Source organism: Dermacentor silvarum, chromosome 6 (assembly GCF_013339745.2).
Source record: "Dermacentor silvarum isolate Dsil-2018 chromosome 6, BIME_Dsil_1.4, whole genome shotgun sequence".
NCBI lineage: Eukaryota > Metazoa > Arthropoda > Arachnida > Ixodida > Ixodidae > Dermacentor > Dermacentor silvarum.
In genome coordinates, this window is record NC_051159.1 from 172,264,837 (window position 1) to 172,288,995 (window position 24,159).

General features: G+C 44.2%; 1 protein-coding gene across 2 annotated transcripts in view; it reads right to left on the reverse strand.

Annotated features, from left to right (window-relative positions):
* Positions 1-5,889: 5,889 nt before the first annotated feature.
* Positions 5,890-24,159, reverse strand: part of LOC119456400 (uncharacterized) — a 35,980-nt gene continuing 17,710 nt past the window's right edge. Inside the window, exons 2-5 of one of the 2 annotated variants that reach the window (XM_037718129.2) lie at positions 19,327-19,456; positions 15,090-15,260; positions 13,346-13,459; positions 5,890-6,251 (exon numbers count right to left, since the gene is read on the reverse strand). In XM_037718129.2, the coding sequence (XP_037574057.1) occupies positions 6,111-6,251; positions 13,346-13,459; positions 15,090-15,260; positions 19,327-19,344 (444 nt within the window). In that variant the 5' untranslated portion in view covers positions 19,345-19,456 and the 3' untranslated portion in view covers positions 5,890-6,110. Of the gene's footprint in view, positions 6,252-13,345; positions 13,460-15,089; positions 15,261-19,326; positions 19,457-21,321; positions 21,609-24,159 lie in introns of those variants that run through there. The other variant, XM_049669815.1, reaches the window with a different exon arrangement.

A 24,159-nucleotide genomic window follows, 5' to 3' on the forward strand; every position in this document is an offset into this window, starting at 1 on the left:
TCCAAGAACGATGCCAATCCGAATCCACAATATACCGGCATTCCCTTGCATACCACTAGGGTGCCTCGATGCCAGCGCCGCCGTTCAGGGTGGTGCCATCCTTTGACCGCCCCCGCGCCGCCGCTTTCTCGCTGCGACGCCATCTTGAGTCACAGCGAGCGGTTGCGATTGCTTGGTGCCGGTGCTTAGTTCGAGACACAGTGCGCGCGGGTGCTTCGCTGACGCTTCTACTTGCTGGACAGTGTTCAGCCGCATGAATGACAAGCTTGTCAAGTGCATCGAGTCGACATGACGGGCTGTTGTGTTCCCAAGTGCACCGAATCGACGCGTAAAGGGCTTCGTTGTTTACGCTTCTCCCGGGACCCAGAGCGAAGGAAGAGATGGGAAGCCCAAGTAAAGCGGTATCACTGGAAGGCAACGGATAGCTCCTACATTTGCGAGGTAAGTGTCAAAAAAGTCTTGACTATCGCACCGTGTTTTTCATTTAAATAAGAAAGTATTCTCTGATCCTCGCTCACGTACCTACGTTCGCTCACGAACTAAGCACTGCACCGATGCTGTCTGAGTAGCCGCGCGCGTCGCATAGGCTTTTGCATTTTGCTCGGCGCAGTCAGTGCGAGTAGTACCCTTATTTTAAGGACTGACGAAAATGCTTCGCCGCGAAATAGTCTTACATTAGCTACAAATCGTCATGTAAACCACCTATTTTACTTTTTCACGGGAAGCACACATCGTGTGTCTCTTGTTTCTCTTTTTTTCCTCAGTTTCTTTTTTTCGCTACTGGTTATTTGGTACTACAGAACGCAGTGCTTCTTCTGGGGAGAGCGGCTGTTGTGTACGTGGCAAGCGAAGCATTGTGATTTTCTCTGATTTCTCAGCAGATATCTCGCGGATCTCAGGTTACGTTATATAGCTGATCTTTCAGACGAATATATTTGTAGCGTGGTGCTCGTAAGCCGATGTTCATTCGTGCTCATTCCCGATCGTAGTAGGTACTGTGACGGTCTTTAAATAACGGTATGCCCAGGTATAGTAGAGTTAAGGGGCATCATGGGACCAAAATGTTTCGGCGCTTTCTGGCATGGTGTCTGTTGTAGCCTGTGCATTTCTTCGAAACGTGTGAAGCGAGGTAATACAGTATTACTTCTGCGAAAATTTATTTTTAAGCAATGTAATGGGTTCTCTGTATTTACAAGGCAACTTTTCATATCAATAATCACTTTTGTTGTTTTACTTGTACTTAGAAACACTTTGAAGAGGACCAGTACGAGGGAAATCGAACGGATGGGCGCCGTCTGTTAAAGTCAACAGCCCTACATCATCATGGACTATATTTTCGAAGTGAAAAACATTGCTAATCTGTATTTGACTGTCTTAGTTTCATTTACGGTTCTTGTACGCGATATGTATGCAGTGTTGTTTATTTTTTCAATGTAGTTATCAGTGTTCTAATGGTTATTTATAAAATGTTCTGTACTCGCCATCGATGTGTTTGGCTGATGCGACGTATTCGATGGTAGCTGATGTATTCTGGCTGGATATCTTGATTAATATTACCCGCGGTTGCGTTTTCGTGTTCGTATTTTGTTTTCGATTTATATTGTGTGTAATAAGGTAGGTTGATGTACTGACTTGACCCCCCCACCCCATGTAATGGATAAATTAAAAAAACTCTCCCTATCCCGAATTGTGTGTGTCGAGCCTACCTTGCGAATTTTTTTTTATCTCGTCTTTCAACATAACCTTCATGCGTCACACAGTACATATAATTTTTCATGTACATATCTCTTTCATGATTGAATGTACTAGACATTACTAAGTAAATGTATTTTGTGCATCGTTTGGTTTCTTGTGTGTACTACGCAAGATTGACACAGACAAGTTACGCTACACTTTCTCTATAGCGCTAACTAAACCTTATTTTCACATCGCAGTTATTTTTACATCAGCTTAATCCTGTCAGCACACAGTTTTGTGGGCGAAAAACGCAAAATTGCGCGTAGATATCGTCAAATAATTGCAACGAACGTGAGGAGCACGCGCAAGGCAAGGGAAACTAACTGCCGTGCGCGAGTGGCTGGATACGGTAAAGGAGGCGTGATGGTAAACCAAAATACAAGAGCGAAAACGAAAAACTTCCACACACAGGGGGTCGCAAACCTTATATACCAAGCATCGAAGCGCAAAAAAAAAGAATAGTGCGTATTTCAAACATACACACGGCATATTAAATGTGATTGAATTAGGCAACTTGGGGCATGTTCCCGGCGCCATACATTTACGTATTCGACCTTCGACGAGTTAACGGCTATTGGTTATAAAGACGTGCAGATGCGATACCGATAAAAAAATCCTCATCAAGGCAAAGCACTTGGAAGTGCGCCGCGAGTAACACTATTTATGAACGCAAGCGTAGCTGAGTCTGAGCTCGTGTGATTCAATATGGCGGCGCCAGCGGGGTTGTCTCCACCCTGAACGGCGGCGCTGGGCATCGAGGCACCCTACATACCACGGCGCAGCAGTGCCACATTTCCCTCTAGGTTTTATAGTGTGAAACTCTATGAATGCTGCGATCTAGCATCCACTTGTTGCAGACAGGGCGGTGAAAGTTGGAGCACGGCTCTACCTCAGGATACATCAAGGCCTCAAGGCTGGCGCGAGCGCTACTGCACTCTGGCGAGGATACGCACAAGGTGGACCATGTTTGCTGGGGGCGGCGCAATGCCATGTACAGCACGACAGAGAACCAGAATGCAGTGAACGTGGCCGCCAGGCCCACTAAATGGTAGAAGTGGTCCATGTGCGACGTCAACAGGGACTGCGTCAACGATGTGATCTCGTGCACGGTCGTCGACCCAAATCGTACCCCTGGATTGCGTGCTTTTCTTTCACCGACCTGTCTGGTGGTCTTGTTCATCTCATCGGCACTGGTCGCGCTCTCGTCAACGATGATTTCATTTATCTTGGAAAAGTGCACTGGCGAAATATACTCCCTGGCTATTCGCCTATAGAAAGGCCCTGCGAGTGCTTGCTTGAACGAAGAAGGTTCCTTCGAGGTGCCGCGTTTGACGTACGGCATAGTCATGGCGGGAGACGTCGCGCTGGTGGTGTTGGGTTCTGAACAGGCAGCTGTTTCATCTTGGAAAATGTTCAAGTCAGTGGAGGCTTCACGATGAACAGAATACGTTGACATACTGCGGACTGCTTGCTTCGCAGAGGGACTGCTGGAACGGCTTGAATCCTGTGTGCATTGGTCATAACACGCTTTCTTGCCATCTCCGAGCCAATATTCGTTATTTTTCTGGCAGATAGTTACCAGCTCGCTTTCCTGAAGCCTTCATGGCTGCTGGCAAGTCCTGTTGACTTTGGACACTGCCTGCGTTGTCCTCCGAGGGCAGACTCGATGCTTCCATCCGGGATTCCTCTCTTCTTCTTCCTCTTCTTCCTCTCAATTTACTATTTATCATACGGTGATGATGGATGGATGGAATAACTTTATTGAAAGATCCTGCGGGCTACGGGGCGCAAGGCCTCATAGAGCGAGCTGCTCCCACGTTGGGACCGGGAGTTTGAACTCCCTGGCCGCATCGTGGACTCGCTGGACGGCCCAGAGCTGTTCCGCCAGGTCCGTGCTGCATAGTGATCCTTGTAGCCTGGCGGAGCCTTGATTCTTGTTTGCGTGGGTCCGACGAGTTCCAACCTGAACTCTGTCATTCGTATATACTATATTTTACCGTCAACTTTTATTACATTAAACTAATGTATACCACTGCATTACGCATTGAAGCATCTTAGTTATTGCTTTCTCTGTCATACTAAATTCAGCGTCTGTAGATTATTTATTTAAGAATTTGACCTTTTGTATTAGAAATTTGAATAATTGTGACCTTATGGCAATGTTCAATATTAATACTTTATTCGGTATTCGGCATTACGCACAACTGTTTGACAGTAGTAGATTTTAATTATATTTTACATAAAGTTTAAACGAGTTGAAAGAATAGCCGACGAAAGCGCTTTTGTATTGTTGCATGCGAGCCAGCGATGGACTGTCGACAGTCAAGAGCCATCATGTCGTATGTAGTATTAGCTAGTGCTCAATGATATCGGTGTGTCATCCCCCCGAAGGCTCCTGATGCTCCATAAAATGGAAGTCGTACTGGAAGTCCTACTGCAATGGAGTGTTGTCGGTACAGTGTATGCCAAAATATTCTAAGCCGTGCCATCATGAGTCCTAATCATGTCACGCTAAATGTAGCAGCTGTAAACTGAAAGCTGCCATACTTCCTTTTGAAAAGTACCAGGTTGGCTTTCACGCTAAGCTAATGCCAAGATATGCTGGCTAGCAAATTTTAGAACGGTTATTACTGTGCCGCACGTCCATTGTTCTTGCTATTGTACATTTTGTACATTCGTTCCCGCGATACTCAGTTATTTCTTTTGAAAACAGAAACATACAGACAAAAAAGAAAAAGAAAATTCCGTAAAATGTGATGAACTGCTACTGGAAGAGGGGCATAACGCGTGCCTTCTCTCAGGAAGGCGGAAATAGAAGTATAGAAATGAGAAATAGGAAGAAGGAAACGACAGGTGATAGAAAAGGCAGGGCGCCACATCACAAAAACAAAATAGGTCTGCAACAAAGAATACAGCGTGGCTGTATTCATTGTTGAACGACAAAAAAAAAAAAACGCTTAACCTTGCATTCGGCCGCGCAAGGCTTGCAACAGCGAAGCTGCGCGATCGCAGCCCAGCATTTTCCGGAAGTGCGCGCGTACTTTTCATCTTATTAGTCAATAATGATGATGTCTTTTCGCGCGTCTCGAACTTACGGCCATCACTGCGCGTTGCTTAGCGCAGCTTGCAACACCGACACCACGTTCCACCGCGTGGCAATGCCGACAACGCGTTCCAGCAGACCCGCTCCGTGAATGCGTCTCTCTCTCTCTCTCTCTCTCTCTCTCTCTCTCGTTTTCATTTTCTTTATCTCTCTCCCGAGCATAGCGCGCAAAACCTCTTCACCGCGCACAACATTGGCATGAGCGCGTGCGAACGCGCAAGCTGTGGACGAAGACGGCGATGCTCGAACGCAATCATATGGTTCGCATAAATGCATGTGCTACAAGCATGGTTGTATAGCCTAGTGGTTACGACGCTCGCCTTGGGACCGTGGGTGCGCAGGCTTAAATCCCGCCTCGGCAAGAAAGTTATTGTCTTTTATGTCTATCTTCATTACTGATGAAGATAGTTTCTTGATACGAACCACAAATTACGCCTGGCACAGCTTCGCTGTTAAAGAATAAAGGACGTGGGGGTTTCCAAGGTCTTTCCACTTGCTGCACAAACTCAAAAGAGGTTTGTTTTAAACGTGTTGGACAAGCCGCATACGTGCGGAAAAAAATTCTATTACGCCACTAACATGAAGTCAGGCCAGACGCCTTTACGCGAAAGCCTTGGATCCCAAATATTGTGCATAACAAGAAATCCAGCGCGACACCCTTCAGAAGGGAGTACTGGTGGCCCAAGCATGTTTACTCTAGAGGCTACTTTGTTAGTCATTATTAAGCATTTAACTTAAACGTTAGTAGGGATTGCATAGGTTGTCATCAATCTGTGCTCGCGATTTATGTTTTCAAAGATTATACTGATTTGCTTTGCATGAAACCTCTTAGGTTCACCCATTCAAAGCTTCAGTCTATGAGAAGCAGCTGGCGAAAGCTCAACACCAAGACACCTAGCATCTGTCACTTCGTGTTTGATGGAAACTTACACGAGACTCGGTGGTGCGTTTTTATAGGGTGACAATGTGAAAATAGTAAGAATGTGAAAAAGAATAGAGAGGGAAAGATGGAAAAAAAAGGAACGCAAAAAAGCACGGCTAGTGATCAAGTACTTATATACGTATTTATTACCGAAAGCCGTTTACCAAAATTTTGTAACTTCAACGAGCTTTTAGGGCTGATACACAAACGCGAGGGAACACGAAACAAAGCACACATATGAATTCGCCCTTCGCAAACACCTAAACATATACACACGCCTTTTTCAACTGTAGACTTCATGCTATGAAATTATGTACACCTTCGATTTCGAAGGCAGAGAAACTACTACTAAAATTTTTGAAGAACTCGTTTCAGTTCGGAGATTCTCTGAAAAGCTCCTTTGCCGCAGACGTTCTTGTAGTCTTCAAACTCCGCGTCGAAGACGGCCCAGCTTCGCATCATCTTGTAGTCGAAGTTCACTAGCCTCGCCTGCAGATGATTTGAAAAAAGTAAAGCTGCGAGCAATTGCAAATGTACTAATAGCGTTTTACTGATGTTCAATAATACATTTAAATATATTCTGAAGATGTAACCGACCACCTTTTTTTAATTACAAGTTAACAGTTTAAGCCAGGAATGAGAATGTAAGCATTATGAAACAAAATACACGTTTACAGCAATGAATCTCCTTCGCCGCAATAAAATTAGAACTTTCAGTGGTGGCGTAGTTATAACGCGTGCCGGGAAGTGGTTTGGTTGGTGCGCTCCGCTGACGTTGCAGTCACCATAGAAGCTGTCATCCCGGTGGATAGAATAATAAACAAAACCTCCCTATGCCGCCACTGAGAATAAACTTACGCCTTTGTGAAAATATGTAGCTGAGAGCTGGAAACGCTAACTACTAAGCACTATCACAATTTGTACCTTGATAATTTGTGCAAAACGTGTACTGTACGCGATGTGGACTCTCCGTGCATATGTCTCAGAGATGACAGAGGGTGATGCGCTCACGCAGCGTAGCTGCAGAAAATTAGTTGACTAGGTTTGCACTCTATACAATTTTGTTAAGCTTTGATATTAGTTAAGGAAAACTTGCGCCGGTATGTAGCCGTTGGCAGGAAGTCCAGAGAAATTTGAAAGGCATATGTTGCGGAACGCCGGCCACTTACAGGTCGCGTCGCCAGAAAAGACGGAGCCGCGATACACTCAACGAAGCCTTTAATGGCGAGAGACGAACACAAAAGGTATCATGATGATGATAACGGTGCGCGCACTTATTGGCGCCAGGCGCGGAGACAGCAGCCCATGATTCATTCTTTTTCTTCGTCGTCTGCTAATCTCCGACATCCTCCGGGGCCTCAAATGTGGTGACATCTATTTCTAGACGATGAAGTTTCTGCACTGACCTCTTGCAGACTTTGCCTCCCTGTAATCGGATTAAACAGGCGCGCACAAATCCGTCGGCGCCTGGGTACACCTCTTGAACCCGGGCTAGTGGCCAGAATAACTTGGGCGTGTTGGGAATGTCGACTGTTACGATGTCGCCGACCTTTAAATTTCTTCAGTGATGCGTGGGTGAGCGATAAGCCGATGGCAGTCGCAGCAAATATTCATGTTTCCATCGCTTCCAGAAGTCATTCATCATTTTTTGTCGATGTTGAAAGCGTCGCTGATAATCGTTGCCATCGTGGTTGGTTACTCGGTCTGACAATGTATTTCCTTCTGGTAAAGTCGTAAGTTGCTGGCCCACTAGGAAATGCGCTGGCGTGAGGGCTACAGGCTCGCCTGCCTGGTTATCAGAATACGTTAGAGGTCGTGAATTGAGCACCGCTTCAACCTCAGTAATAATAGTTGAAAGTTCTTAAGCGCACAGACAACTTCAACCTAAAACTTTGCGGAGTGCCATTTTTAGGCTTCCGACCAATCGTTCCCACCAGCCTCCCCACCGATTCGACGATGAACTTCCACTGAATTCTTTGGTTCGCAATTTAAGCCTGGAAGTCGTCTTGTCGTAGTATACTTTCCATATTTTTTGTAGCTCCCGCGGCGTTCTCTTAAAGGTTAAGGCATTGTCGGAGTAAATGGTACTTGGGAGTCCCCTTCTTGCAATGAAACGCCGGAATGCCGACAGGAACGCAGGTGAAGACATATCCGAGACCAGTTCCAAATGCAATGCTCTTGTTACTGCACATGTGAAAAGTACGATGTACATTTTCCTCTCGGAACCCTCGGATGACTTCGCATACAATGGTCCGGCAAAATCAAGTCCTGTAGTGTTGAAAGGTTTCGTCTTTTCGACCCAGCAGACTGGAAGCGGCGGGTACGGCGTCACAGTGGGTTTCGTGCGAAAACGAACGCATAACAGGTATTGGTGGATTGCATTCTTTGCCGCTTGTCGTGCTCTTGGGACCCAGAATCGTTCGCGTACGTTGTGTATCATCGCCGTCACTCCTTCATGCATGACTCGACGATGGGCATCTGCAAATACCAGCTCGGTGAAACGATGTCGACTTCGAAGTAGCAATGGATGCTTCACGTCTCGGCTGTATGTGAGGTTCTGTAGTCTTCCTCCGACGCGTAGAAGCCTGTTCTCGTCGAGAAATGGGTTTAGCTGCGCTACCCATGATTTACTCGGCGTACCTTGCCTTTCCAGCAGCCAACTCCTCTCCTCAGGAAACGATTCAGTTTGAACTTGCCGGATTAAGTATCTCTCAGCAGAGATGACTCCAGCTTTTTTTAATCTTGCACTTAACGTTCAAGACAAAGTGCTGCACCCAGGCTGTGACACGGAGAAGCTTGTAGAGTGAACTAAACTTCGTGGCGTCTAGCAGTGGGGTTAACTGCACTGCGTTTCCTGTAGAGTGAAGCGTCTTTGGTTTTGTCGCTGTTATCCCTAGGATGTCGTTGATTTGGGGCTCTGAATGCTTCACGGCTGGCCATTTTTCCGAGACCTTACTCAACCAGGCTGGTCCTTGCTACCAGTCTACCTCGGTAGCCAGTGCGTCTAAGGAAGCACCTCGGGTCAGTCTAATCAGCAGGATTGGTTTCTCCTGGACAATGCCGCCCACTACATTCCGAAGCAATAGACATAATTTCTGTAATTCGGTTCTTCACAAAGACGTCTAACGTCGAAGGCGCTCGCTTAAATCAGCCAAGCACTATGGTTGCGTCTGTCCAAAGAAAACATTGCGCTCTTGGCATGAGATCTTCGCAGGTTTCCAGTATATATTTTAACAGCCTGCATCCTGTTAAAGCACCCATTAGCTCTAGTCGCGGCAAGGATAGAGCTTTCAGCGGGGCTATCCTTGACTTGGCTACACTCAGAGTGCTAGCCACCCTCCCATTCACCTCTTCTACACGAAGGTATGCACAAGCTCCGTACGCTTGTGTGCTTGCGTCGACGAAAACGTGTAGCTGAAGGTCACGCGGTTCTGCAACTCCACTCATGAGGTGACGGGGAACGTTGACTTTTGACAAATGGATCAACTGGTTTCTCCGGTCGTGCCATTTTTCTGCAATGTGATCCGGAAGATCTTCGTCCCAGTCAACCTTCGAAACCCATAACTGCTGAAACAGCATTTTTCCTCGCACTACGTACGGTGCGAGAAATCCTAATGGGTCGTATATCCTCGACACTGTCTGGAGTACAAAACGCTTAGTGTCCTTTGCCTTCTCCATGAAAGTAAAGATGTTCTCCGGGTTGTAGATGAAGGCGTCTGTTGCTTTGGACCAACCCATCCCTAGCACTCTCTCTTGATGTCCAGCGTTCTCATAGGCTAGAGGGGTAAGATCATCATTGGAGTCGAACAGTCGTTCTAGTTGCCTACAGCTTGAGCTACATTTCCTTAAAGGCATACCAACATCATCCATCAGCTCTTTCGTGCACTTGTAAAGAGTCACCGCTGCTTCTAAGTCATTCGCTCCGAATAAGAACTAGGTCATCGACGTAAAAGGATTTCAGAAGTAGCTGTGCTACGGCCATTTTCTCGAGATGAACTTGTGTCTTCAAGTGATTCTGTATAGTAGCCGTAAGCATGAATGAACTTGCTGTAGATCTAAAGGGTACTCTGGTCATACGCCAAACCTCTACTGCTTCTTCCGTGAAAGGAACAGCAGGACTTTTGTCAAACCACAGAAATCTGAACAGGTCACGGTCCTCTTTTCGTATCTCCACTTGCAGGAACGCTTTCTCGATGTCTGCTGTCATGGGCAATAGGTACCATCTGAAGCGAAGGAGAACCTGCAGCAAGTCCGGGTTTAGGTTCGGGCCAGTTTCGAGACAACTGTTCAGAGATATTTCTCCTTTGGCGTGAGAGGACGCATCAAAAACCACGCGGAGCTTGGTTGTGAGTGAGTCCTCACGAATAACCTCCCTGTGTGGCATGTAGTACGCAGGGCCATCTATCGATTCCTTGTCGAGTACAACTTCAGCATGGCCGGAAACAAAGTACTGACGAATCGCCGTATCGTATCTCTCAAGCAATCCTTCGGGCTTCGAGATGCGCTTAACCAGATTTCGTAAACGATTGAGTGCGACGCTGTCATTGTCTTGTAGCAGCTCAATATCTGGTTCTTTACACGGCACGGATACTTGGTACCGCTTTCCAATCTTTACAAGTTTACGTTGGAAAACAGACAACGTGTTTGCGTGTCCATGAGTTGCATCCTTTGCCGCAATTCCCATCGCATCCAACGTCCAAAAGGACTCCAGTGTGCTTTAGTCTGATCCTTGAGCTTCTCCAGCTTGCACTCGCAGGACGCAGATCATAACTTCGGATGTTCCGTTTATGAAGCTCGTTTTCATGACAGGACCTTGTAGCGTCCAGCCGAGAGTAGTCTTGACCGCGACCAATCCTTGCACCTCCGTGCTGCGTATGATGTCGCCGCTCAAGATGTTCCACAGCTGATCAAATCCTATGAGCAGGCTGATGCCTTTCTCGCCACATCCTCGAGGCACAGTTTGATCGTCCGCCAGGTGGTAACCTTGCTCGCGTAATTTGGCTGCGAAGGAACATTCCATAGCCGTGGCAGGGATGTCGTGGCAAATTACTGGCATGACTATCGCTTCAATGATGTGCTCGCTGTCATCAAATTCACTACGTAGACGAACTTCGACGACATTGCAATTTCTCACACGAGAAGGAGCGTCTGATGCAAACGTGTTCACAGCTAGGCATGTCTCTCTAATGATTTTTAGTCCCAACCGTGCCACCAGGTCTTTCTTAATGAACGTGCGTTGACTGCCTCCGACGAAGATGCCTCTGATATAAGATGTCTTGTTGGAACCGACGATCCAAGAACGAAAAGTCTGTAAATTAATGACCTCGTCAAGTTGACAGCTTGTAACGGCAGTCGACCGTAGACTCTCTGCCTTCATTGGCTTGGTAGCATCAGATACGACGTTATGTGAGTTCTCGCCCTTTGTCGCTCGAAAAGCTGGTTCGCACATCGTTGAAGCATGCCTGCCTTTGCATGCCGCGCACACCAACTTCCAACGGCACTCGTTTGCGCGGCTCCCGGGTTTCGGCACCATATGTTGCGGAACGCCGGCCACTTACAGATCGCGTCGCCAGAAAAGGCGGAGCCGCGATACACTCAACGAAGCCTTTAATGGCGAGAGACGAACGCAAAAGGTTCATTGTTTTTCTTCGTCGTCTGCTAATCTCCGACAGCATATGTATTTTTTTTTTATTGCGGAGCATTAATGGACTCGATTATTCAGTTTATTAGTACGATGAGTCACGCAGTATGGCCGTATTCCGACTGATTATTTACTGTGAATCAGCGCAACTCTCTCCTACGCAATACATCACTTAATAATAATAATAATAATAATAATAATAATAATAATAATAATAATAATAATAATAATAATAATAATAATAATAATAATAATAATAATAATAATAATAATAATAATAATAATGATTACAAAGTCCTTTATTGACAAAGGGAAGACCAGATGGCACTGATTGGGGAGGAGGATGCAAGAAAAAATCAGCCTCTTTCTTAAAGAAAGATGGCGGAACGGTATGCTTTCACCCATGCAAACTGAATCAAAGTCAGAGTCCAAAGCCAACAACCACGCAACTAACCCAAGAAATGCTGAGCGACCCGATGCGATGCATGTGTGATTTGATTGCTCGTTCAAGATTGTTTTTTTTTTTTTTCTTGAACGTTGAAGTTGAATGGAGACACATTTCGGTAAGTTGCACAGCCTTTATTTTAGGTCGTGTAGCCGTTGATTACACGCGCACACTCATACTTTCACGGACAATTCTACACTTGCATAGTATTGCCTTGTGATCGCTGTGGTAGATGGTCAAAGGCTCTGCCGCTGCCGATACACGGGATCGACCTTACGGGCACGATCGCGCTCGCGCTTACGTTGGCGTACGGCAGCCTCTTCTGCCGTGCGCTGCACCCGGGGCCTTCCCATGGTGACGGCCGGGAATGCATTGCATGACGCGCGTAATGCAATGCAGATATATACAGTTTGTCTGGGTAGCGTTGCGTTGCAGTTCCCATTGTTCTTATCGGTACAACTGCGCATGTAAACTGTAGTGTTCTACGATACGTATGTCGTGCGCCGTTGTTTTATTGTGTGCGCTGATGCGCAAATAGTTCCTTTGTGTAAGTTGGCTTTCTTGCAGTGCGTTTTCACCGCTCATGGACGAATCGGTGAAACATAAAAATCTTCGCTTTAATAAATCGCCACATAAAGCCTGTATATATAGTATCGGTTCATAGATATCCCCAAGCCATACACACCTCTTAATGGAACAGCGCATGATTATTGAACAGTTTCTTTGACTCCCTTAGGTTTCCTACATTAGGGCTATCCCATTCCTGGACGACTGCGTATACGCCACTGGGTATGCGCCCATTCTTGGCCAAACCTCCATAATGGGTATGTATCCCTGTGACACAAAATGTACCAGAAAGCTTAAATTTATTTAGACATGTGTGGCATACATTTATTATACCATTCCTGACTCGACAAGCATAATATAGACCCTAGTCCTCGCTGCATCGTGCCGTCGACATCTCATACTGTGTATCCACCTGGTTTAGTGTTTGCATTTCAGCTTAGTTTGTGAGTGGTGTACTGCATAAACATTGCATGAGATTAAAGTTGTCTCGTGTGCGGCACAGCCTAACACTTCTTCGCGTAATTGCAACAAATCAGTTGTCATGTAATCGCCATCACCATCATACTACTGCCATCACCGTCATCGTCGCCTTGGTGCTGTCATTACACACAGGCCTTTCGCCTCACACAAGCATGTTCATCCAGGCTGGTAACACTTTTCAGAATCCCGAACGATGCTCGATAACCAGCTACCTCAAAACTTCTTCGCATAACATCGGTTGCCGCAGTGCGTGACATCTGCAACCTCTTCTTGCGTTATTTTGCGAATTTATACACAATCGACAGCCTGGTGCACTTTTGTAGTGCATAAAACAAAAGGGCTTTCTGCATTACATGAGCCACGAAATAAACTAAAAGCATGGGACATACCAAGTGTTTCACTTTTGTCAGTTTCTTTCACCACAAGTGTTCAAGGTTCAAGCATGCTTACCTTCTCTGTGATGGTAAAGCTGTCTTCAAAACAGAAGACTTCCGTGCCCTTTATTCCCTCATATCGCAGAGTACCGTCTCCAACGACGTCAAAAGTCACGTTGTTCTTGCATGTCTGCAGCATTAAAAGATAAGTCCAGAACGCTTTTATAATGAGGGTTTGACGCTTGGAGAAGTAAATTCGGGTGACAGATTGATCAGAGAGTATGTACTACCACCACCTCACATGTAGCGCATGATGTTTTGCTGGGTATATCAAAACCTCCATTTTACCAGTTATCAGCAATTCTACTAGCAGAGCTGCGGTACTGCTGACTTTCGCGGGGACAGTTCATATTCACCTGAGTAATAAACTGAAGCAGTGTGCTGGTCTGGGCTGGTTGGTACATCATTAGGACGGGAACAAACAGCGCTAGGAAGGGACGAAGTGAGTACGATGGGCAAGGCGTTCAACTAACAACCACTGGTTTATTGCAAGGAATGCAATATATACAATGCACAGGTTCAGCGCAGAAGGCCCGAAAAAGGCAGTTTCTGCGCCGGGAAGGGAATAAAATCATCATATCACACGCGTCGTCATAGCAGGCTATCACGTTTTTAACAAGTAGTTAATCTCGCAGCTATATGAACAGAAACAGAGGGTACGCGGACGCAGGAGCTTCCGTGCGATTGAATGCAAAACGCTTCGCAAATCTCGCGTGCTCTTTTTTCTGTATATCTTCCTAGCTATGCTATCTAGTTAGCTAGCTGATAACTAGCTAACTATCCACTTAGCCTGTTATGACAACGCGTGTGGTATGATGATTTTATTCCCTTTCCGGCGCAGAAACCGTGGTTTTTCTGGTCTTCTGCGCGAAACCTGTGTATTGTATATATTGCATTTCCTGCAATAAAGCAGTGGTTGGTAGTTCAGCGCCTCGTCTGTCGTACTCATTTCGTCCCGTCCTATCGCTATTTGTTCCCGTCCTAACCTGAGTAATAGCTGAATTTCGCTATTACTACACTTGCGGACAACTTTCTGTGGCAATGAAGGGAAAGCTACGGTGACAAAGCGCGCACAAGTGAGAGCGCTTCTGAAAAGTGTCGCGCGTTTAAATCCACGTTAGTTTAGGCTGGAGAAGAGAAAACATAAACACCTTATTATAAACAGTCAAATAAAAGAGAACACACCACTGAGTGTAAAAGTTTGCTTATTTTGCGGCTTTTCCCTTCCGCGTCTGAGCAAACGCGAAACCGTCGCAAGTGGAAGCTGCGTCAATTCAGCGTGTGTTCCGAGCAACCAAAAGCACTGTCAAATGCTGCCGCACTAGTTGGCGCCGTAACACATGTGCAGCAGCCACGCGTTCGTAGCTTCGTAGCTTTCCCTTCATTGCCACAGAAAGTTGTCCGCGAGTAGATATCACCGTAATGAAAACATTTACTCTCTATGACTAAACACAGCATTGTGAGCTGTATTTTTCGCAATACAGTGATATTAAAATAGAAGCGACGCCACTCACGAAACTCGCCACACACTTTGCAAAAAAGAAATCACGCAACAGTTGCTTAGAAATCTTATCAAAATGACGAGGCGAAATTACACGTGTCATGACAGTGTGTGGACTCCAGCTAATCATGGCCTGAGAAACTGCAGCCAGCGCTTGTTCGACAAAGTTGTCCGAATCTATCGGGAGCCCTTTAGAAGAATATATAGCTCTACTTGACAGCTCTTGACAATAAATTTTCGTAGGCGCCGAGTGGTGTACCTTTTGAAAACCATCCATGGTCCACGACATGGCTTCCCAGGTACTGGAAGGCCGAGAGGGCAGACTGAAGCTTTGGTTCAGGTGGAAGTGTCCAACGATCATCGTGAAAGACAACATCACTCTCACGTAGCCCGTAATGTTGGCAGCCTTGAGGCTTGAGATGGCACCGGTCTGAGAATGCACCAAGTACGCGTGTATAAGCATGTATACGTGCTTGAACCTCAGTGCGAAACAATTTATGACATCCAGGCAGACCGTCTTATGAAATCTACGAAATGTGCACACTAAGATGTCAGTGCGATATACCGTCGGCCAAACTTGACGGGTAAACAGCTCGTGACTAAACAGCACATGCGCAAAACAAAGTCCGTAATATAAAAAAAGAACATGCATAAACATGTTGTTCGTGCACAAAGCATGTCGGCAGTCATTCATTTAACCATGCAGTCATCACCTGCGCTTTTAACCGACTCTCAATAAGCTATGGGTCATTCCACGCCAACTGTCCCAACCTTGGCGCTCGACCATCAGCGATTTCTTTGAAAAAAATTGAGGACTATCTATTTAAAGCAAGAAGTCATCCTGTAAATCACTTTTGCGTAAAAAAATTTTTCAGCACCGCTAGGAACATGTGAAGTTTTTTAGAAAGCTCGAAAGTATGTGTCGTAAAATGCATTGTCAAAAAATGTTCTCTTCTTAAATTAGGCGAGGACACAATTTTCCCTTGAGAATGAAGATAGGCTTTTCACTTAAAAAAAGTTTTGTCGATCTTTACGTTCCCGTGAAATTTTTATACGGCACTAAATATGCAAAATTTGGTGCATATTGCGAATTTTTTCTCAGAAAGATAACTTTTACCGAAAGGTTATATTTCATAGTAACTAATTGCCAGCAAGTTTTACTGTAAGAGAAAAATAATTTGGGACGAATATAACGTGAAATGGCCTGTACAGCTGGCGACAAAGTTGCAAAAAAGTTAGTTTTAGCCGATGTTTAGTCGTAAATTTAGCATTGAGGTGGTCGGGGTAAAAATACGCTAAATAGTGTATCTATTAGAAACATCCATTGCCTACAATCTGAGAAACTTTTATCAAATTACTTTTTGTTTTAAGCAAGAAAAAATTTTTTGAATTTTCGTTATACTGGTCTCTGCGCTTGCACGTGTTTCCCCTTCGTAGGAAAGCGTCCTAGCGGTAAGTAGAACTCGCGCGGACGCAAAATTTCCTGAGTTGATGAAGGAACATCTAGACAAGATAATCAGCTCCTCAAGTGTTTATTTGAGTGCTTCATTAGAAATTATGAGCCTAGCCAATAAAAAACGCGATCCCCAATAGAGCGCATTTAAACGGATGTCGCCGTACGCCGACGGCCTGCATAGCGTCATCAAGCAGCATCGGAAAGTTAGGCCGGTGAGTACAGAGTGCCGTTACGTACACTAAGATTTAGAAATGGGCGAAAACATTGTGATTAAGAAGAGAATCTGTTGCTTTATTGCGGCAAATATGTAGCAAATATCAGCCAACACAATCGTGTTTTAGCGACCACGTTTCTTCTGCAGAAAACAAGTAGCAGACGAAAATAAACCATACAATAAATGCCATAGTGGCCATAGTGCAGAAAATTTAGACGGAAATGCCAATAAGCCTGGTCATTAAAAGAAAACATGACTATTTCAAAATTAAATTTTGACTATATGTTTTCAGGCTTCTACTTTTTTCTCATTGCTCCACTGCTATGCCGGACATAGTTATTATTATTTAGCGTAACTATGTGATTAATACGCAACATACTTCACTAATTTCTGTTTAATGACTTCATTTCATGTCACTCCATTAACATGATGCTTTCATTTATTTAAAATGTCATTAGTGGACTCATAAAAACAAGAACAAGCAATCGATTTAAAGTACGTATCTAGTGTCTCGTCGCTTTTATCCTTTAGGCCATTCTGGATTTTATATGCTGGTTACATAAAGTAATACATACGCGAATGCTAAAAAAAATGATACCTCAACGCTCGACATAGACCACTTCAAACAATTAGCAATTGTTTAGGTGTTATTAAACGAAAGTCATCGCAACGCTATTAAAGTTCCCTTGAGGACCAGAGATTAAGCATAAATCCATGTGCTCAATAGTGGAGGGTTTACCGAAAGAAAAAACATACCTTCTTTAGCGCCCTGATGGCATGGTGTCGAAGGATGAATAGACGCTTTCATGACAAAATAGAAGGCATTTCACAAAAGTGTGACAAGTACAGGTAATGTCATGAATACAGCTTCTCCAATGGCACAACTGCTACATATCGCCGACTGGAGAGCCACCTTTCCTCAATGTACAAGTCACACAGGGGATATCCAGCACTCGTTTGCAAAATTTCACACCCTTGCTTTGGAATGTTTCAAGCACGACTGCTAGGACGTCTGCTAACTAAGGCATTGGAAAGTTTCGTCTGCTACTTGTTTTCTGCAGAAGAAACGTGGTCGCTAAAACACGATTGTGTTGGCTGATATTTGCTACATATTTGCCGCAATAAAGCAACAGATTCTCTTCTTAATCACAAAGTTTTCGCCCATTTCTAAATCTTAGTGTACGTAACGGCACTCTGTACTCACCGGCCTAACTTTCCGATGCTGCGTGATGACGCTATGCAGGCCGTCGGCGTACGGCTACATCCGTTTAAATGCGCTCTATTGGGGATCGCGTTTTTTATTGGCTAGGCTAATAATTTCTAATAAAGCACTCAAATAAACACTGGAGGAGCTGATTATCTTGTCTAGATGTTCCTTCATCAATTCAGGAAATTCTGCGTCCGCGCAAGTTCTACTTACCGCTAGGACGCTTTCCTACGAAGGGGAAACACGTGCAAGCGCAAAGACCAGTATAACACAAATTCAAAAATTTTTTTCTTGCTTAAAACAAAAAGTAATTTGATAAAAGTTTCTCAGTTTGTAGACAATGGATGTTTCTAATAGATACGCTATTTAGCGTATTTTTACCCCGACCACCTCAATGCTAAATTTACGACTAAACATCGGCTAAAACTAACTTTTTTTGCAACTTTGTCGCCAGCTGTACAGGCCATTTCACGTTATATCCGTCCCAAATTATTTTTCACTTACAGTAAAACTTGCTGGCAATTAGATACTGTGAAATATAACCTTTCGGTAAAAGTTATCTTTCTGAGAAAAAAATTCCCAATATGCCCCAAATTTTGCATATTTAGTGCCGTATAAAAATTTCACGGGAACGTAAAGATCGACAAAACTTTTTTTAAGTGAAAAGCCTATCTTCATTCTCAAGGGAAAATTGTGTCCTCGCCTAATTTAAGAAGAGAACATTTTTTAACAATGCATTTTACGACACATACTTTCGAGCTTTCTAAAAAACTTCACATGTTCCTAGCGGTGCTGAAAAATTTTTTTACGCAAAAATGATTTACAGGATGACTTCTTGCTTTAAATAGATAGTCCTCAATTTTTTTCAAAGAAATCGCTGATGGTCGAGCGCCAAGGTTGGGACAGTTGGCGTGGAATGACCCCTATACATAATCAAATAAGCATATATATATATATATATATATATATATATATATATATATATATATATATATATATATATATATATATATGAAACAGCAAGAACATCAAAGAAGAGAAGCTTACGCTAAATTTTGTTGCATGATCAAATGTTCGCTTGCGTGCACGTATTTTTACACCATATATATAGCATCGCGTTCAGTAAAACCGCTGATTTAAGTCAGTGATACCGCGAAACAGCTGGCAACCATAGCGCCCTTCCGCAACCGGGAGAAACTGTTTTCGATCCAAGTGCATAGACGTCTCATTCCAAGGTGCAATTATGTTGTGCTTGTGTATCTGTAGAATGATTTCGACAGTGAAGAATATGGATAGAGCGACATTTGGCTGCATCTGACGCTAACATTTTCGCAATTGTACAGTGTTGCCGACACGCATCGGTCGAACATGAGGTCACAGGATGTCGCCATCAGAACTTTTGCTCCTGTCTGCGCTTCGATGTTGATGCAGCACAGTCATGGTGATACGTTATATATTTATGCTATCATCATCAGCCTATATTTATGTCCACTGCAGGACGAAGGTCTCTGTATTAATTTATGCTATACGGTCCACTAAGTCTATGTTGGCCTCCCCGGCCGCAGCAGTTTAACGCCGACGCTGCTTCTGAAGTCCACTCTTGGCACTGGCGCACTCACCAATGTGGGCACGTTCATGGACTTGCCACGTGAACCTTGAAACTTGTCGACCAAGGTGCCAACCACGGCAGCACTTCCCACCCGACGGTCAATGTGTGTTCGCACAACTAATATGGTGATGGGAAGTTGCCTGTAAAACAAAACAAAAAAATTATAATTTTATTTTTCCTCTTCGGCGAAGCAACTCTCAGCCTGTGTACAGATTGGTAGCTCAAGTTTTGAAACATATGAAAGAGAAGGAAGTGACTAAAACAGGACACACGCTTGAGTTGCAAGCGATTCTAACACAGCTGGAGACATTTTGTATGGCATAGCGGAGAGGAACTGCGTAACCGCCATCATTGCTAAATATATCCCGGACCAGGACGCATTCTTTCTTCGACTGCGAAGCTGTCTTTCCGAGAACTTCGTATGAGACTCCATTGCGACGAAAAGCACATTACATTTTTTTCCCTTTCATTGCCGATTATAAGTAATATACCAAACATTTCACGAAGGTGTTCCAAACACAAAACAGGACAAACAATATACATGGTTATCTTGAATTGTTCGCAGTGAAAATAGTACTTTTTTCTGGAACACATTATTAACAGCGCCTTGCATAATTGAATGCGTGACGATTCCTCAATACTTAGCGAACTAATTATTTATTATTCACTAGTTACCACTCTAATTAATAACTTCAGCGAATACGTTGCAATTGTCGAATTCAAGTCATTCAGCGATGATTATGGTGATGATGATGAATTTCTATTGGCGTCCTCTTTGAAACGGGCGACAAATAGTTACTTTGCCTGCTTGAGCTAATCCGGTTTTATTGCATCCATTGCCGCCTAGGATTTTTCGCACATCTCCTTCATCTTCTCTCACTTCAATAAAAACTCTATCTGTACTAGTTACATGTGCCAGTATTAACCCTGGCTCCGTCAATCTCTTTCCAGTTTCTTTTTTTTCACCAATATTCTACAGTACAGTGCTCCAAGGCACCGCCTCGCAGACGCCTTGCCCACTCGGCTTGCATTGTTATCTGCTGTGACCCATGTGTGCCGCCAACGTGCGAGTATACAAGTACGAGGCCCTCCGTTGTTTATTGTATGCGGTCGATTGAGCGGCACTCGGTGAGTGTGAGCAAAATTTGGTACGTCACTTGTGCATTTCATCTGTCCTGTTTCTCACTTCCGACGGGAAACAGCAAGCTATACACAAACAAGGCATGCCAACTTTGTAGAAATCCCGAGAGTAGTAACACAATCGAGGTATATGTTCCCAAACTTTGTAACCAAATATACATTGTTGTTCTACGTAGGTTTGGCCAGCGGTGCGTAAAGCATCCATTGTGGGGAACTGGTGCATGGAACGCTGATGGATTTTTCCGCAAGTGATGACGGACTTGCGAGCGAACTCTGCGCAGTGCGAAAACAATTGCTATTGTTTGTAATTGCATGTAATTTAAATCAAATCAAATTTGTTTGTAAAATCATGTTTGTAAATCATGTTGTTTGTAAAATCATGTTTTTAATAGCACGCAATTCAAATCAAAACACGTGCTGAAGGTGGTTTCCATGACGCACAAACACGATTGGACTCCACACTCCGTTCTCCCATAAATATTCTATGATATGCTCCAGGACATATTAATTCATTGCCTTCTGCAACAAAAAGATGCTGCTCCACAGAGTACTGAACGTTTCTAACATCTGTACTCGCTTAGAAGAGTATGCAGTCTCGTGAAATGTTACTTAATAATTACATACATTATTTTATAATTCCAAACATGCTGCTCCAATGTTTAGCTAAATACTAAAGCGGAGAAAATCGGTGCTAACTTCCATCGAGACACACTATAGAAGCTGCGACTATAGTAAGTGACTCAATTCTTTCGTGCTCATTTTTATGCAGGGCTGTGAAGCTTAAAGTTGTATAAACCACCGCTGTGAAGGTTACATAGCGCTGCAGTAATCTCGCTGTCTCTTTTTTTTTTTTTTTATGCCGTCTTCTTATCTGAACGAATGAAAGGACGTCCACCCATCCGTCCATCTGTTTGTTTGTTTGTTTTTTATGGGAGGATCTCAAAAAAAACTACAACGGCGACTTGGCTTACTATCACCAAATTGCTACAGAGAAAATATGCTTTTCCTTGTCATCTCCAGCATTGCTGATGGGTGATGCGCCACCTCAGCTTCGTCCAGGTAGTTTGCAAATCGGATACCCAGCGCTAGCTCGGACTTGCCAACGCCGGTTGTCGGCGAGGCGCTTAATTCGTCCTGAAATTTCTTGAGCTCCTGCGAATAAAAAAAGTCGCATCCATAGCTAAAACACGACACCAAGATTCCTCGTTGGTTTCGCGCATAAAAACCTTGCCATGCTTATCACGAGCAGTTATTTACTCTAAACGGGAAGATTCGTGCACTTGCTTTTTAACTGGTTACTGAGCTTCCTAAATGCTCATCTTCCGAAATCTGAGATCGCGCGATCGAATCCCGGCCGCGGCGGCCGCATTTCGATGGAGGCGATATGCAAAAACGCCCGTGTGCTTGCGTTGTAGTGCACGTTAAAGAACCCCAGGTGGTGAAAATCAATCCGGTGCCCTCCACAACGGCGTGCCTCATAATCATGCAGAACTGGTTTTGGCACGTAAAACCCCAGAAAGAAGAAGAAGAAGAACCGAAGTCTGATGGAGGTGCAGCGAAGAAATTATTGGAGCGGAAAGGTGCCGTGAAAATTATTTGCTTAAGAAGTGCACGTGCGCCTCACTCACACAAGTCAGCTCATCTGACTTACAGTATTTAGTTAGTATGACAATTCGGTTTCAGATGCTGGCCACATTTTTTTTTTTCTTCGTTGATGACTTTGCTGGAAACTTCAAGATGATGCAATGACACGGACAAGTTATATGTTTGCTTTTTCTCCATTCCACAGTACTATCACTGAGTTTATCCCACTAACCTTCAATTTTCTTTGATTCTGGTGTTTTATTAAATTCCAAACCACGATAAGATTGTGAGGCACGCTGTAGTAGGAGACTCCAGATTAATTCTGACCACATGAAGTATATTGGCGCGCACCAAGTTCACGGTACACGGGCGTATTTGCACTTCTCCCCCCATCGAAATGCAAACGCCGCGGCCGGGATTTGATGCGTGCCCTCGGTCTTAGCAACGCAAAGCCAAAACGACTACGCCACCACCGGCGAGCTATTCCAAAATTAAACAACTTCACAGAAATTCATAGGCTCCTAAACCTTCAAATATATCTTCGAATATAAAACTGCTATAAATTCAGATAAATAAAACAACTGAGCACATAGCACATGCAGCTACGTTTACTACCCTTTGACACAGTTTTAAGATGGGATGGTTTCCTTGGTTCGCAGACCCACATGGGGATAGTGACGTCATCGTAGTGGCGGTCCAGCATATGCTCGGCTAAGATCTGATAATAATTTTTTGAGAATTTGACAGCGAAGCTGTTAGAGCAATTAGAACCAGTCATAAGTTCTCAGAAAAAGGCGTACGAATAGAAGCGTATGTAAAGAATATATGCACGGCAAGCGTTAGCGCCCACTCAAGATGCTGGCCCAGAACTAAAAGATGGCTCGGGATATAAGCGCATTTCGTACAATATGTCGAAGAAGCTTTAATATCTGAGATAACTGTAAAGTGAGAATATTTGAAGCGTTTGCTAGAGAACATAAGTCGAATGGGAATGCAGCCTTGCAGGAACAATGCCGGTGGCATAGAAAAGCTTGAAAACATTATGGGGAAATTATAAAAACGTGAACAAATTGGGAAAGTCACGAAAAATTATCAGTTGCACTAAATACATGAAGCGCAGCGCAAAGATACGAAAAAACTAAAAAAAAGCAATAGCCGTATAAAAACTAAAGCCGGATAAAATAAAATGAAACTTCTCAACAATCCAGCATTACACAGCATCCATGAAGAAATTTTCAAGTGTAGTTCTGGGAGGAGATGGACAAGAAATTAACAAAGCCCTGCGGGACCCTCTAAAACGACTTGCAAAAAGGTGATCAAAATTAATAACTGTCGCTATGTGAGCAGGTAGAGAAAATATTTCGAGCTGGAATTTGGTACAAGTGTATTCGAATCGCTCTGCGAGCTGACGTTGGCAATGAAAATTGCATTACAGTGTCGGACATGCGCGCGCGTCTTGTCCGCATGTCCGCTTTCCTTTCTGAACCATAAGTGTGAACCCTTAACGCGGTCTTTGATCAATTATTATGCAATCTGGCACAACTCTCTCTGTCAAGGTTTTTTTTTTTTTGCGAAGCTTTCATTGGCTCTTCGCTTCACTTTGGGTGGGGGGTTGCCACTCCGAGAAATCTGGACCGATTCTGGAGGTAGCGTCACCTAACGTGGTGACTTGGTGGGCCGATACTGATACCAGTGTACAATACGTGTCCTTGCAAGGGTTTTAATGTGGTATGTCACGCTGACCAGTCCACGAGGCAGTGCAGTATTGTAGCACCCACAGGCCTCATAGCAAATGAAGCTGACCAATAAGTGTCCACAACAGCACATCCCAGCAGGTTTATCGGTAAGCAACCACTTCACCTTGCAAAAAATTCTCTCGTGTTTTCTACCCCATATTTTTATTTATTGAAGTGATTGTTTTGTGAAGTTCCCGCGGGTTTTTGGTGCTTCTTAGATGAGAAGGCCCTTATTCACAAAATACTCTTGCGCTAGAATTGTTCGTAACAAAAAACTTCAGCCTATTCTCATGGTGGACTTGTCATTAACGAAGGCAATCGGCCAAGAGCAAATAGCACTTACGAATGAAAGGCTTTCTGATTTTGGCCCCAGAATTGATTTT